General features: G+C 39.0%; 1 protein-coding gene and 1 long non-coding RNA gene across 6 annotated transcripts in view; one reads left to right on the top strand and one right to left on the bottom strand.

Annotated features, from left to right (window-relative positions):
- The window catches only part of LOC147823175 (uncharacterized), a 56,216-nt gene that overhangs the window by 15,633 nt on the left and 25,107 nt on the right, over positions 1-15,476 (bottom strand). The window contains exons 2-3 of one of the 2 annotated variants that reach the window (XR_015444211.1): positions 15,135-15,230; positions 120-194 (exon numbers count right to left, since the gene is read on the bottom strand). This is a non-coding gene — a long non-coding RNA (uncharacterized LOC147823175). The remainder of the gene's footprint in view (positions 1-119; positions 195-15,134; positions 15,231-15,476) is intronic. The other variant, XR_015444210.1, reaches the window with a different exon arrangement.
- Positions 1-15,476, top strand: part of LOC147823176 (uncharacterized) — a 50,824-nt gene that overhangs the window by 24,933 nt on the left and 10,415 nt on the right. For 2 of the 4 annotated variants that reach the window (XM_087193884.1, XM_087193881.1), the window contains exons 2-3: positions 9,956-10,024; positions 13,088-13,202. In XM_087193884.1, coding sequence (XP_087050010.1) covers positions 9,956-10,024 — 69 coding nt within the window. In that variant the 3' untranslated portion in view covers positions 13,088-13,202. The remainder of the gene's footprint in view (positions 1-9,955; positions 10,025-13,087; positions 13,203-15,476) is intronic. The other 2 variants (XM_087193883.1, XM_087193882.1) reach the window with 1 other exon arrangement.

The following is a 15,476-nucleotide window of genomic DNA, read 5'->3' as shown; positions in this document are numbered from 1 at the left end:
TAAAGCCAATCCACCCTCCTCTCCACGGTTCCTCTCCCTCTTTTAACGCTTCCACTTCCTGATATCATTTCCCTCCCATTTTCCAGAATGTTCCACCTCTTCATCAAAAACCTGGTTACCTTGTATGTGTAGTAAGCTGCTGAGCATTGTCTTCTCCAAATCAAGTCCTCCTGTCCTCAGTCTGGAGCCTGCTTCTGTTGGATACAGAGGAGACAGTGAGCTTTAGTTTATAGGAGTAGTGGGGAGAGAAGTAGATTTCTTACTGCTATATGACTTTTCTCTAAGTATCTGAAAACTCATCTTGAAGTTTCATCTTGTTTCAAAACCCTTCGTGTAATCCATAAGGGTGGCTATTTCTATCACCGAAAGAACTTGAACATCACTTCCCCCATCCTTGGCTAACAACATCCTCTTCTATTACATTAGCAATGAAGAAAACCCTGTTCTAATTTCTAGGGTTTTCCATGGGGTGTGAAAATATGTGAAGATTAAAAAGATGGAGGTGTGAGGGAAATTAATTTCACTTTTTTACACATTGAATTGAAGTCTGTGGTACCTGTAGATGCCGATGTTCAGCAATCAGCCTAAAATCTGAAGTTGGAGCTCACCTATTGGCCGATTAAGCTTAGGAACCATCAGTATGTAATGGTTATTCCTCTGGAGGCATAAGTAAACTTCCCTGGGGAAAGTGTCTAAAGCAGAAGAAGGGCTGGGAATGTAGCTCAGTGGTACAGTATTCAGCTAATGTGAGAAGAAGCCTTGCAGAGAACTGTTGGGAACAGAAGCCCTGGGGAACCGGAAAAAGAGAAGACTGTGGTGACCACTAAGGCCCAAAGGATTTCAGGGAAGAACCAGAAATAGGAATGATTAATAACAAACTAAGAAGTATGTATCTGTGCTGTCTTCAAGTGCTCTATGTGTACTAATTCATTCAGATTTTGCAATAATGTTTTGAGATAGATGCTATTATTGCCATTGTGAAGATAATGAAATTGGAGCATTCAGAGTTTCAATAATCTTGATACAGTTTTTTCCTCTGGTAAGGTTTGGAGCCAACATTTAGAATGCGGTCATTTTGCTACAAAGCCTGCACTTGCAGACCCTTCATTATACAGTATTTTGTTTCAAGAAGCTAAACGAGGAGACAGTTTCAGAAGAGTACCTCAATGGTGTTAAAAGAAAAAATTTAAACATAAAATTCAGCAGAGTTTATTTGATCAAAGAACATTTTTTGAAGTGGGAAGCACCCTAAACCAGGAAAGATTCAGACAGTTCTACGTAGCAACCTAGCAGGGCAGGCAGCATTTATAGACATCAGAAATTGGTCAACGTTTTATAAAATGTCTTGATAATTTCTATCAAAATATTGAGTCAGATCTATTTGATATATAATTTGCCTACATGATGCTAAGGAAAAAAACCTCTCCAATTAAAGTGTCTTAGTTACTTTTTCTTGTTGCTGAGACAAAATACCAGCATCCAAAGTTAAAGGAGGAAAGACTTATTTGCTCACAGTTTGTAGAGGTTTCAGTCCTTAAATCACCTGGGTCCACAGCAGGGTGGCATGGTAGAGGGGCATCACAGAGGAGAAACCGTTCATGGCAGGCAGAAGATAGCAAAGCAAGCAAGGGACAAAACAAGCTTCTTTCTGTCCCTTATACTGTATCCAGGTTACTGGGATTAGGGTGGTGACAAACCAATCTGTGGACTGATTTAGTAATCACTCAACCTTAATCCTAGCATCGCACCATGAATCAATCACACATACTAGATTCAGCCACCTCTGAAAAATCCCATCTATGACTGCATGAGGCTTTGGGGGAACACAAAGCCCCCATGTAGCCATGTTATGGCTACACAGAAACCATAACATTAAGCCATTAGAAGTAAGGTAAATTATACAAAATGATTTTATATTTATTTGCCTTTAGAGAATGTCAAATTTATTTTAAAAATTCAAATATCTTCTAATAATTTTAGTATAGAAAGGTTTTTTTTCTTTTCAGTGATGGAATTGAACCCAGGGTGTTGAGCATACCAGACAAGTGCTCCATTACTGAGCTACATGACCAGCCCTAGTATGGAAATTTTAAAATGCAACAAGTCAGTTATTACAAGAAATGTTAGTCTTTCTGTTATTACTGTAATGCTAGCCAAAAGAAGGATTTTATTTTGTGTATCTGTAATGTAGAGCAAGAGAGATGGATAAAATCATCTTATTGCATTTTATAACTCATTTCTAAAAGTTAAATATCAATTATAATTGTTTTGCCTAAATGCTAAAGAGTTTTAAAGGAAATCTGGAATTACTGTTTAATATTCAGAGAAAAACATTTTCAATAGGCAAGGATATGGATGTTTTGTAAAAAGTATTTTGTATGTTTAAATGAGATATGTGAAATTATAACCAATATCCAGTACTTACACTTAGATACAACTTTGCCTACAAAACCTTGAAAGAACTTAAGACCATCTACACTAACAATAAAAACTGCAAGGTCCCAAGTTCGATCCCTGGTACCAAAAAAACAAAAAACTGCATTGGACCGGGTATTTAGCTCAGTGGCACCGCACCTGCCTTGCAAGTGCAAGGTCCTGAGTTCGATCCCCAGTACCAGGGGAAAAAAATCCGAAAAACAAAAACAATAAAAACTGCATTAAGTTTCTAAAGTGATTCCTGGATGAAGTTGACTTCTAAATGCAGTACTCGGACACAATGGCATGATGGGCTTTCTTAATTATGTCTCCTTTGATTTGAAATACTAGAAACCTACTCAAGCTATCTTGAAACTTTATTTATAAAAGGGGTTTATTATAAACACTGTCATTAGGGTTATTATAAGGAGCTCCAAGAGTGGGACAGCATACAGGATTAGAAAAAGAAATTTGAAAGCTAGGCTCTCCTTTCTTTTTTCTTCTGTATCAGGGATTGAACTCAGGACCTTACACTTGCAAGGCAGGCGGCAGAACCACTGAGCTAAATCCTGGGCCCAAGACTCTTATTTCATACACTGGAATTATATAGCTTTTTGTGCAGGCCTTATATTTTTCTCCCCTTCTTTACAGACCATTTTCCTTTGCTTTAGTGTGCTCATGACCAAGCACTGCCCAGGTCCAGCCCTGGATGTAAAACACTTTTCTTTATACATGTCTGACAGAACTACCTGATGTCCCAGTTCTAAATTTCTAAAAGAGAAAATCTGACTGGCTGTGCAGGACACTCATCAACTGAGAACAGGGAGTGGAAAGGGTGGGGCAGTTCTCAAAATGGGAGACACTGACTTCAAGGGCCCAGTGGCTCTGTTGTAAACATTACATGATGAAGGTGGACATATTTAGATAATACGTAAAGATTATACAGTGCTGTTGAATGTTTCACAAGTGGAATTTAAATGTAGAAAATCTTAAGCATATGGGGTGTAAATAGCTGTCTCCCAAGATTGTTGTATTTATACAACTCTAGTTTCATTGCTACAAAACCTGGTAAATACATTAAGAGACCCCTTCTTCTTTCAGAGAGAGAGAGAGAGAGGGAGGCAGAGGTCTAGCAACTATATTCATGTTTCAGGAGTACACTTGATTATTTCAATATTTAGCTAAAAAAATTAGAATCCTAACTTCTATTCACCAAACTTTTAGAAAAGAACTTGGATGATTTTTCAGTTTGTTTTTTCATGAGACATTAAATGCAAGTTTCATGAATATTTTCAAGATTTTTCTCCCCAAGCCACGATATCTGCTGATGCATAAGACATGCTCCAATTTTACAAAGAAATCTCTCTTTAGAAAAATTAAGTACTTTTCATCATATGTATTGAAAGTAATTTTGAAGATTTGTTTAAATAAAAGAAAATGTTATTTTATTCATATAAATACAATACACAGAATACTGGAACCCAAAGTCAAATATCTTGAGTTCTAAACACAGCAATCATTGATTAAATCCTAAAATAATTATAAAATACTGTAGTTTAAAAAATTGGCAGTGTTGAATATTGTTAACAGGCAACAAAACATGTTTACTGACAGAAAGAAGCCCTAAAATATACATCCTATATAAACAAATACTAGTATTAATGTCTATAAATATTCATAACCAAAATAAAAGCTCCAATGCACTATAAGTTTGTATTAAGTCTTAAGCAAATGTAGGTGAAGCAGATATATATTTTTTAAATGTTGGCATAAAACAAGTGGCAAAATATGACAATTTGAAGGAATTTCTAAGCAGGTGAAGTTTATCAGGTCCTAGCCACCTTGCATACATTTCTCCTTTTAAGGATTACCTAGTTTCCTTTTGTGTAATCACATCTTCCATTTTGGATATTGTAACCAGGGGCCTTCCCGTGCTATCATAGTAGGCCCCACAGCTCAATCTATACCTGCCGGTCCCTGAAGCTGCTATGAGAATGCACTTCACAGAGCTCAGCCACAGGAAATACGACTGATGCAGGGTACCAGATGCTGTCTGCTGAAATCCACCCATGGCCATGCCTCCCTCAGGTTGCTCCAGCCCATGACAAATATGGCAGGCCCATTCTTGGGAATTACACAACTCCTCTAGTGGGTGGCTTTGGCTTGAGAACTCACTGAGTACCTTTGCAAACCTTCCTTGGGCTGTACAGACATCTGAGATGCATCTATCTTATTTTTCTTCCCTTTCCTGCACTCAGTGTCAGATATGCATCACAATCTGATGACTCTCCCAGTCTTCCCACCTCCCCCCACCATTCTGTTTTCCATGCCTGTCTCCTAAAACACTTTGTGTGTGTTAATCCTGTCATGGCCACCACCACTTCTCCCCATCCAAGTTTGAATCTTGATCACAGGGAAGAAGAAACTGAAAGCACTCAGAATTGAAGCCACTGCAGTTGTTATGAAGGCACCAGAGGGCCTCTGCCACAAGACCACTGCTCTGGGTTTTGTTTTCCACCTTTCAGTAGCTGTCGTTGTAGCTGACCCATTCCAAAGCTGCATCCAAGTCTTCTTGTTGATTCTGTGAACTCCTAATAACCTCTCAGTGAATGCATTTTTGGTGAGATTAGCCTGTCAGTTTCTGATGCTTGAAACCAAAGAATTCTACTTAACAGACTTCAGTATATACACAACAAAGAATGACTCAGTAAAAAGTGGTCACAAAGAATACAGAAAGGGTGCACTTGAACAGATTCTGCTGTTGTGATGTTCCTTGATGTAATGAATACTCCACTGATTATTAGATTATGATGAGCAAAGACTTTGAGCCAACTTTTGAAAAAACTACATATAAAAGTAGTAAAACCAATCACAAAACATGTAACAATTGATAAAAGACTTTCATCTTTACCTTCAAAAGCAAGAAAATCACCTACTCCAGAGGCTAAAAGCACTTTGCCACCATTGAATGCCAGAAGATTCACTTCCTCACCTGTGTTCACTGTGGAAACTGAGTCATTATCCAGCTTCAGACAAAAGCTCCTCAGCACAGCTGCCTGTGGTATTGTTCATCCTGCCGTAGCAGGTTTTAGATGAGGTATGTATGGCTCATGTCAGCCCTGGCATCTCCTGCCCAGTTCTCCCCACCCACAGGTCCTGGCAGCTATCACAGATATCTTTTTTCTGCGTGGAAATCTGGGCCCAATGTCAAGCTTCCTTGCCTCGTGTTTCCTGCCTGTTGTGCGATGAGTCCTACAGATAGCTGGCCAAAGTGGACCCAGCAGCTCCAAGGACAGAATAAAGGTAGAAGAGGTACGTGATCCATTCTGCTTTGCAACTTTGGATGACATTAGTATAAAATGCCTGAGAGGAAAACATATTTTGGATGCCAGCAAATATGATAGCAAAAAGAAGCAGGAGCTGCCCAACAAGAATAAGTAAACATAGTGAGATCTTTAGAAATGTGTTTAATTCATCTGAATATTTTGCCTAGATTCTCACTAAACTCTATACTAGGCCCCATCCGTGACTACTGAACCCCTAGCCTAACTCATCCCCAGGGCCCAGTCAGCTCAGTGAATAGACTGCCTGAGGTTTATAGAGAGAGAAGCGCCTCACTCCAAGTCCTCAATCAGAGACTAGCCGCGTCCTGGCTCTGCATCTTGTTTACTTTTGCCAGCATCTGTGACAGAGCCACTACTCAGGCACAGAGCTCTTTAGGAAAGGGGATTGGAGACTCAAAATCATCCCTTTTTACCCTTTCATTGAGGACTTTGACCATATTTTCAAAAATCCCATATTGGGATGCATACTATGATAAAATATTTTTTCTGATTGAAGAATGAATTTATATGAAAGAATTTGTAGAGATAAAAACCAGTATATCACATTTAGATATTAACGACAACACACTGTAGCTGAAAAGAATGAAAGTGGGACCGTGCACTGTGCATTGTGTAAGAGACTCCCGGTCACTTGTCTCATTAGGGCTTCTTGTACATCAGCAGTGTGTGAAAGCGATTATGTCTTTTGGTGTATTAGTCTCCACGGAACATGATAACTGTTATATTAAAAACCAAAACGAAGAATCAGTATAGGTATAATATCCAAATGTGTTGCTCACTGGGGAACAATAGATTAAAATTTTCTCATCACTTGTGCAAATAACATCTGTTTCTCTCCAGAATACTACAAAAGCTTCCCAAACAACCTCTGCTTCTACCCTTGGTCTCTTGCCGGCTCTTACTCTAAGATTTATTTCAAAGAAACCCTGCGGAATGTCTAAATTGCATCATATCTTCCCTCTGCCACCAACCTTCCAGCAATTCCCCATCTCCTGCAGCTCAGAGCACAAAGCCATCCTCGATACCTATAAGGTCCAGTAAAACCTGCAGCCTTCCTGTTTTCCCTACCACTCTGACTTCGGCTCCTAACCCTCTCCTGGCCTGCAGCCACACTGACCACCTTGGTGTCCCCAATGCATGAGGTGTTATCTTGAATCAGGACCTGGCTGTTCTTTTTGCCTGGAAAACTCTGAAACATCCTGCTCCTGGATATCCACCTAGTGACCTCTTTCACCTCTGTCAAGGATTTGCTGCAATGTCTTCTTCCCCGTGAGTTCTCTGCTTTACCGTGGCAAGTTCTTCCTGCTCATGGCACTCCCAGTACCCTCTGCCCTGCTGTATTTTGTCCATAGATCTTAATATCTTCTTAAATGCTATATGTTTTACGTATTTATGTATAGTTTGTAATCTCCCTTTACTGGAATCTAAGCTCATATGTACAGTAGTCTTACCTGCTGTATCTCAATAGCATACAACAGATGCTGGCACATAAGAGGTGCTAATTTAATATTTTTTGAATGAAGAAATGACTGAGTGAATGAATGAGCAGCGATTCTATTATCTGACTTTGCTGTGGCACTTAGGAGCTCACTGGACAATCTCAGTTTTGCTTGGGAATGTATTGCAAGAAGTGACAGCTGCTGATCGTGGGCCTGGGCAGGCAGTCTGCTTGCTACAGCTGATGATGCTTAGAGCTGGGCCTGGTGTGAGGTGTCCTCCTCCCGCCACTGCCTCAGGAGCTTCTCATGTTCTGTGATCAGAATCAGTCATCTTGGACGCATTGTGCAGACCCATTGTTTGGCATTCAGCTGTTGTTTTCTGTCTGTATCATTGGCCTTTCTTCGGTCTCTGACCTTGCTTCCGAAGACCCCTCCACTAGATCGCTAATCCCCCATTGCTCTGCACCCGTAACCAGATAGTAATGCCTCCCGGAGTCCTTTTCTCAGGTCAGTCCTGGACTTTCCACCACTGGGGAGGAAAAGTTGGATATTAGATACGTTGCTCTAGTTTTAAACAACCAAGGGGAAAATGGAGGGCTGGCTGATTTATTTATGGAATAAACAAACTCAGATTCAGATGATGATGGGTTATCCGGATAATTCAGTTTCTAGGTTTGTTCTCCCAAATTATCTAGACATTTAACATTTCAAGTAAAACCCAGAAGATAATCTCATCATCTTTCACTTTTCTCCATATGGTGGTAGTTTCTCAAGATGAAATATGACTATTTGCTTTCCTGAAGAGCAAATGTCAATCTTGTACATAAAGTACTTTGTGCTGAAATAGGGCACTGTGGACTTCTTGTGACTAATTGAAAGCCAGGAAATGCAAATTAAGTTATAATATTTAATCATTAGAGAATGAAGAAATATGAGTTGAGGCTTTCTTTACATTATTCAAATCCTTGGAATGAATCACAATTGATTCATGGTCCAGTTATCTTATTCCTAAAGGACTGAAATCTTGATTTCAAAATTGACAAGAGTGTAAAAGAGAAAGCCCTTTGGAAAGCCAGAATCCTTTTCCTACCGCTCTAGCAATGATCTTGCAAAGGGCTAATGATACATCATCAGATTTACAGAGCAACACAATTAAGAGCATCTCATTTGGCTCTGCTAATATGCTTAATGTCTATGAGGGGGAAAACATGTCACAGTTCCCATTCTTTAGAAAGAGTAGCACAGAGCCCTTGTAGAAACCTGGCCCCTCAGATCATTTCCACAACAGTGAGCTCCTGGTTTTGATTCCTAGTTCACCAAGAAGATAACTTAAAAGCAATAAAGACATGAGAGAAGGCTCTGGGAAGTGGGGAAGGACTGCAGAAAAGGAAGAGGGCAAGACTGAGTCATCAGCAACAGAAACATTCCCTATGAACATTTACCTGGAATGTACTACATAAGTCTGGACATACAATAGGACTGAGAATAATAATTGCAGTAATTGTTCTGTCTTCCGGGAGCTTATATTGAGATATAGGGCATAAATAAACATGAAAGTAAATGGCAACACAAAGTAGAAAGGCTAGGTATATGCTGACCATATTTTTCAAATGAATACAGTGGACCCTCGACTTGCGAACTCAATTTATTCCTCAGGACTAGTTGTAACTCAAATTGGTCAATTGCCTTCAAAGTCTCTTTCCTGTATAATTTTAGGCCACACTTTCTTCCAGGAAAATCTCAATGTCCTTAGACATTGGCCCAGGATTTCTCAATTAACCCTGCTCAGGAAAGGATGTTGTCATGTTCCTTCCAGAACTCTTTAAGAATTAAATCTGTATCTGAGACCATCTGGAAGCACAAGCAGCTGGCATTCAGGTCATAACTCAAATCTTTTATTTTCTTTGTATATCCTTTTATTGGTACATTTTAGGTATACAATATAATGACATTCATCATTGGAAACTTGCACCTTTACATAATCTCTCTTGGTTCTTATTTTTTCCCCTTCCCCTGCCCTCCCTTCAACCCCTCAATCCTTTCCTATTTACAAAGACTTTGTTTCCATTTTTTCATTTTCTCATATTAATTCCATTCCCTTCTTTCCTTTCCCCTACCCCTCCCACTTCCCCCTCCCCTCATAACTCAAACCTTTGTAAGTTAAAACTAAAATTCCAGTTGTAACCCGTTGTTCATAGGTCAGGCTGGTCATAACTCAAGAGTTCACTGTACTGAACTGCATGGTCTGAGAATAGTTATAGAGACAGAATATTTTATGTCATTACTAATTGGCAGCGTGAAACTCAGAGGAACAAGTGACTCTGCTAAGCTTAGGGAAGAAGGTCAAGGTTGAAGAAAAAGCCTTTAACGACTATTGCAGCATAGAAAAACAGACGGGAGGTGAGCAAGCATTTCTAAAGGAGGAATGGTCATGCACATGGAGAGTCATATGTAATATTTTTTTCAGAATGGAGGGAAAAATAAGAAATAAACTTGAAAGGTATATAAGGGCCATGTGATAGAAGACCTTGAATGCTAGCTAAGGAAATAGGAGAAGGTAGATACAACTGGGCTGCCATTTGTCAGATGCATTTAGGAAACAATTGTATTTATCATCTCTCCCTTCAAAATTACTGTAAACAGAATTTTTCTTTATCACTCCTTAAATTGCTGTTTGAGCAGGGTCGATGGTTTTCAGAACAATTTACGTTTTAATCCTAGATCTAAATTAACTTTCCCATTCTTTGTCCCATGTAGAACTTCTGTGTTGCCTCCAACTCAAGCCAGACCTGTATCTCTTCTCCTCACCTCCACGGCCAACTCTAGGTAAGCTCCTTCCATCCCGCGTGTTTTCTGGAGAAGAGTAGGCACTAATTTCTACTTTCATCCTGTCTGACCCAATTTCCTGGAGACATTTTCTTCCAAAAGATGTTTGGATGTTCCATTGTGTTAAAAAAAATATCCAGCTTCCAGTTGGAAAATGAGGTAAGAGTCTCCTTCCTTGTAGGTAAGTCTGATCTCCAGAGAGGGTCACTTGGACCTCTTCCAAGGGGTCTTCTTTAGATTTGGTAGTAGGAGAAAAAGCACATTATAAGGCTCTCGCCCACACAAATTCTTTTACTACCAAGAATCTCATTAACTAGTCTCCTCTTCTGTTACAAATGTTGGAAATGGGTATTGGTATTGGATTATTGAAGATCTGTTTGGTTACCTCTTGGTGAATCTGCATGGATGTACTGTATCTACTATCTGTCTGGGCATTTTCACCTGTTGTCCACAGCTTTGAGGCTTAAGCTGAAATTTTGAGAAAATAAGATTTGTCCCACATTCTGTGACACAGGCAGTGGGTATCTGCTGCAGGGGAAGATGTGTGGAAAGGGAACACACATTTTTGTTTCGGAGTTTGCCTAGGGCCCTGGTGGTCTTCCCATGTACCTCTGCAAACCATCTTAAATGACAACTCCAGCTTGCTGCCCCTTGCTGTGGCTGCATGAACTAAAATGTAGTTAGCACTCCTGGGCCTGAAAGATTTCAGTTTTGTCTCTTTGTGCCATGAGCAGCGTATTTCCAGCCACACTGAGTCACTCTAACTCTTGTGCATTGCATTAGGGTCATTGTTTCGCTTTGTTTTCTATCAGTTGCTGCTCAATATTCTTTCAAAAGGAGTTTAAATATTTATGAACCTTGCCTGGCGTTGTAGCTCAGTAGTAGAGCACTTGCCTAGCATGCATGAGTCCCTGGGTGCAAACCTTACCACTGGAAAAAAAGCACCTAAATTTGGGTATTGCTTTCTCTTGTATATTCCTTAAAGTAAATACATTCTGGGCTAATAATATTGTACATTGTCTCCAAAGGAAGTGTTTAGCAGTCCTCTTTGATATATGGTCTCCATGCAGACTGGAACACACATTTGAGGTATCATGTGGAAAAATTGGGGCTTGGGCTTTAAAAAAAAAAATTCTTCACTTGATTTTTTTGAACATTATGGCAACATCCCAGGCTTCTGGCACAATGTGTGTAAAAAAAAAGTGAATCATCTCCCTTTTTCCTCCCCTGCCCTGTGCCCTCCTTTTACTGCTGCTCCCTGAAGCTCACTCATGTTAGTGAGGACCCTGTTAACAGATGCTCAAATACATGCTCAGATAGTTTGGAGATGTGTTCGTTGGTCATTATAGAGGTATACTTAGTACTCCATATGGTGCCCATATCTCTGTGAGTTAGTAGATATAGACCAATAATATTGTTCTAATTTCTTTACTGTGTCTGTCTCTCACATATGTATACACTATTTTACATAGACAGGGTCATTCCAAAACATGAATATGGTTTGGTTTTGGCTTTCCATTTTGTCTCTGTATGTATGCATGTATCATCTACACCTTCTCCTTCCTTCTTTCCCCATTTCCTTCTTCTTCTGCCCCACCCTATCTCATCCAGAAACTCTGGATAAAGAATATGATGCAAATTTTTCTCCAGACTCATAACCATAAATAGAGATGTAGATTGAAAAAGATTGTTTAACTTATGAAAATTAAATTGTATTTTATACATTGCTCTTTTTAAATGTTTATTAGCATATGTTTGTAGTACATAATGACCGCATTCCTCGTGGGGAGTTGGCACGTGTGCAAAACACATCTTAATTCTTTTTCAACTCTTTCTTTTCCCTTCCTTCCCTCTCCCTCCATCTCTTGGTCCTGTCCCATTTGCAAAAGATCTCTCTCCCTACGTCCTATTATCTACCTTTTATTTTATTCTTTATATTTGGGGCTTCTCTTGTAAGAAAGACCTACATGGCTCTTGCACCTTAGTTTCCTCATGCCATAATGCTTCATGGCAATCCCTTTCTATGTTCTGGCAGAATGCTAAAGCCTTCTTTGTGGCTGCCTACTACAGTGGGGTGACAATGTAACACAGTCATCCATTTCCCTCTCAGTGGCCATTAGCTTTGTTTCCAGTCTTTTTCACTGTGCATGAACAAGGCATCAGTGAACAGCATTATACATATATCCTGGGGACTTTTATTTCTAGGAAATTGATTTCCAAAAGGATCATTGTACTGAAGATATGAATGTGCTTTTAGCTTTTGACAATCTAATGGAAAAAGGCTATTTTTATTATATTTTAATTTAATTATTATTTAATTGCATTTCCCTGACACTAGTGAGTCTGAACATCTTTGCCTGTTTCTTAGTTAACTGGATTTATTCCTCTGTGCATGGTGCATCCTCCGCCTGTTTTGGGATGTGTGTGGATTTCCTCACCAGTTTGTTAGCATTCTTTGTATGGTGTAGATATCAGTCCTTTCCTGTCAGAAGCATTGCAAATCTATTTTCTTATTTCATGATGTGTTGAGTTCATATTTGGTAGTTTGCCATTCAAAACTTTTATATTGCCAAATATGTCTTTTTAAAAATTATCATCTGGGTATCTTAGTGGAGAACATCTTTTGCTCTAGGTTCATACATTGTAACCTAGCTATTCTTGTAGGATTTTTATTGTTTTATAACTTATATGGTATGACATAGGGTCTGACTGTATTTTTTCCAGGTGATTAATCAGTCATGCAAGTACCATGTGCTCATAAGGTATTCTTTTCCTCCAAATGGAAATACCATCCTTGTCTTGAATTAAGTCCTCCATGCCCTGGGGTCTGTGCTGGACTCTGGTGTGTTCCCCTGACCCACTTGTTCAGTCCCAGATCAGTGCCCCAGAGATTTGATAACACTGCCTTGTGGTTGTATTCTGGCATCTTGTAAGGCAAATTTCCTGTCACTCTTTTTGCTTTTATAAATATATTTTTGTATTCTTGAGCTTTAGTCTTCCATGTGAGCTTTAAGATTGATTCAACATTTCTCATCTCCATTTTTGTTTGTTTGTTTGTGACAGGCTCTTCCTATATAGTCCAGAGTGGTCTTGAACTCACTATAGAGCCCAAGCTGGCTTTGAACTCATGGCGCTCCTCTTGCCTCAGTCTCTTGAGTGCTGGGATTACAAGCATGAGGTACCACACCTAACTTCATCTCCACTTTTTAAAAACTCAAATTTTTGGAGGTATGACTCTCTCAAAACAGATGGTATTTATTTTTCTCATTTTTAGAATCCTTTGAAATACTGTACTAAAAAAGCTAAAAGCTATGTATTGTTTTTAATTGAAGTTTTAATTGAGATAATTATACATTAACATTTAGATATAAGGAATAATATAGAGAGATTCCATATGACTTTGTATATTTTCCCTTATGGTAAAACTGTACAAAACTGTAGCACAATATCAAAACCAGGATACTGACATTGTACAAACTATCACTTTTATTCAGATTTCCCCAGATTTACTTACTTGCAATAATTTGTGTGGGCATTTAGTTCATATAATATTCCATTGGTTGTATATTCCCCATCATAGTCATGATAGTGAACAGCACCATCACCACATGTGATGGTGTGTCTGTTACACTGCTCTTTTATAATAACTCCCATCCACCTATCCCTTTATCCCTAATCCCTAGCAACCCTAATCCCTAGCAACCAATACACTGTTCTCCATTTCTAAAATTGTATCATTTCAGAAATGTCATATAAATGCAGTTATATTGTATGCAAACTTTTGGGATTAGTTTTATTCCCTCGGCATAATTCCCTGGCAACTCATCCAAGTTGTTGATTTATTGTTCATTTTTATTGCTGAGTATTCCATAGCATGCCTGTGCCACAGTTGGTTTAATCATTCACCTGTTGAATGACATCTGGGATACTCCAGGGGTTTTTTTGTCATGTGTTTATTTTGGAGTTATCGGTGATAAAGCTGGTATGGAGATTCACATATGGGTTTTGTTTAAACATGTAAGTTTTCATCTCTCTGGGATGGGTGTGCAATTTCTGGGTTGTATGGTAATTGCAAGTATAGTTTTACAAGAAATTACCAAATTTTTTTCCAGAATGGTTTGGATTCTTCATATATTCTGTTTGCTGATCACTTGTCACACATGTGGTTTGTGAATATTACTCCCTGTCTGTAGTTTATCTTTTCCTTCGTTACCAGATTTTGGCAAAGCAAGTTTTGTTTTTTTTGCAGTACTGGAGATTGAACCCAGGGCCTTTGCACTGAGCTACATCTCCAGCCCTTTTGAAATTGTTTTGTTTTCCTCAACACAAAACAATTTTCTTCTACTGTTATTTCTGCTCCATCTGCTTTTTTTCCTTTTAGAATCTGTTCTCAGGATCTGTCCTCCATTTTTTTTTCTTTTGTTGGTCACAATTTCTTTTCCTTAGTATTTTTTTCTGTTGAGGTATTTCTTCCACTGGATTTTCCAGGCTTCTAATTTGAGTCTTATCAGTGGCCTTTATTTATTATTTAATTTTTCATATAAAAATTGTGGATTTACCCCTAGAGAGTCTCTTGTGTTACACTTAGATCTCCTTAGTGTTATTGTTAATTGTTTTCTTCCTGTACAGGTTGTCCTCTGTCTCTCCAGCAACTTTATTTCATAAAGGACTTACTCTAATTAGGTGGATCTTTTTCATTCTGGTTTGGGTATCTTGGGAGTTACTTAAGTGCAAGTGGCCCAGACAGAGTGGAAGGACAGTGGTATATGATGTTGTATAGTGGTAGGTGGAAGAAGGAAGGAAGGAAGGAAGGAAGGAAGGAAGGAGGGAAGGAAGGAAGGCCGGCAGGCCGGCAGGCCATCTGCTCCCTGATCTGAAGTTCTCATGGTCTCTGGTTTTTCCCCACTGTGAGAGCCAAGGAGAATAGCACCCTTTCACAGGGCATAACTATCATAGCAGGCCAACTATCATGGTACCATTGAAGGTCAAATCACCATTTTGAGGTCTTCACACTAGTGCTATCTCACCATGACCCCCAGTTCCCGTCTTGTTTACAATGAAGAAATCATTATACTAAGTCTGTGATTTTCATTCTTCAGGTTCCTCTTACCTATTGGCTTCAGCAGATGGAGTTAGAGTTGAAAGTAGGTAGGGGGCTGGGGATTTAGCTCAGTGGTTCCACCGCCTGCCTCGCAAGCACAAGGTCCTGAGTTCAATCCCAGGTACCAAAAAGAAAGAAAGAAAGAAAATAGGTAGGTAGGTAGAATGTAAGAGATTTTAAGCTACTGCCTTCTCCTAAATTTGAAATTAGTTTTTTCATATTCATCCAGATAACCTTTAATTCTAAGTGGATAGTGTGCAAATAGTCTTTATAAGCCATCAAAATATAAAAACAAACTTGGAACTATAATTTTAAGGAACATTTTATGTATTCCTTACAGAAGTCAAACAA

The sequence above is a fragment of the Heterocephalus glaber genome, unplaced genomic scaffold (assembly GCF_053883595.1).
Source record: "Heterocephalus glaber isolate CG9 unplaced genomic scaffold, H.glaber_assembly_v1.0 deba00001600, whole genome shotgun sequence".
NCBI classification, from domain to species: Eukaryota; Metazoa; Chordata; class Mammalia; order Rodentia; family Bathyergidae; genus Heterocephalus; species Heterocephalus glaber.
Note: the sequence above shows the minus strand (reverse complement) of the source record. Positions and strands in the feature narration are given on the sequence as shown.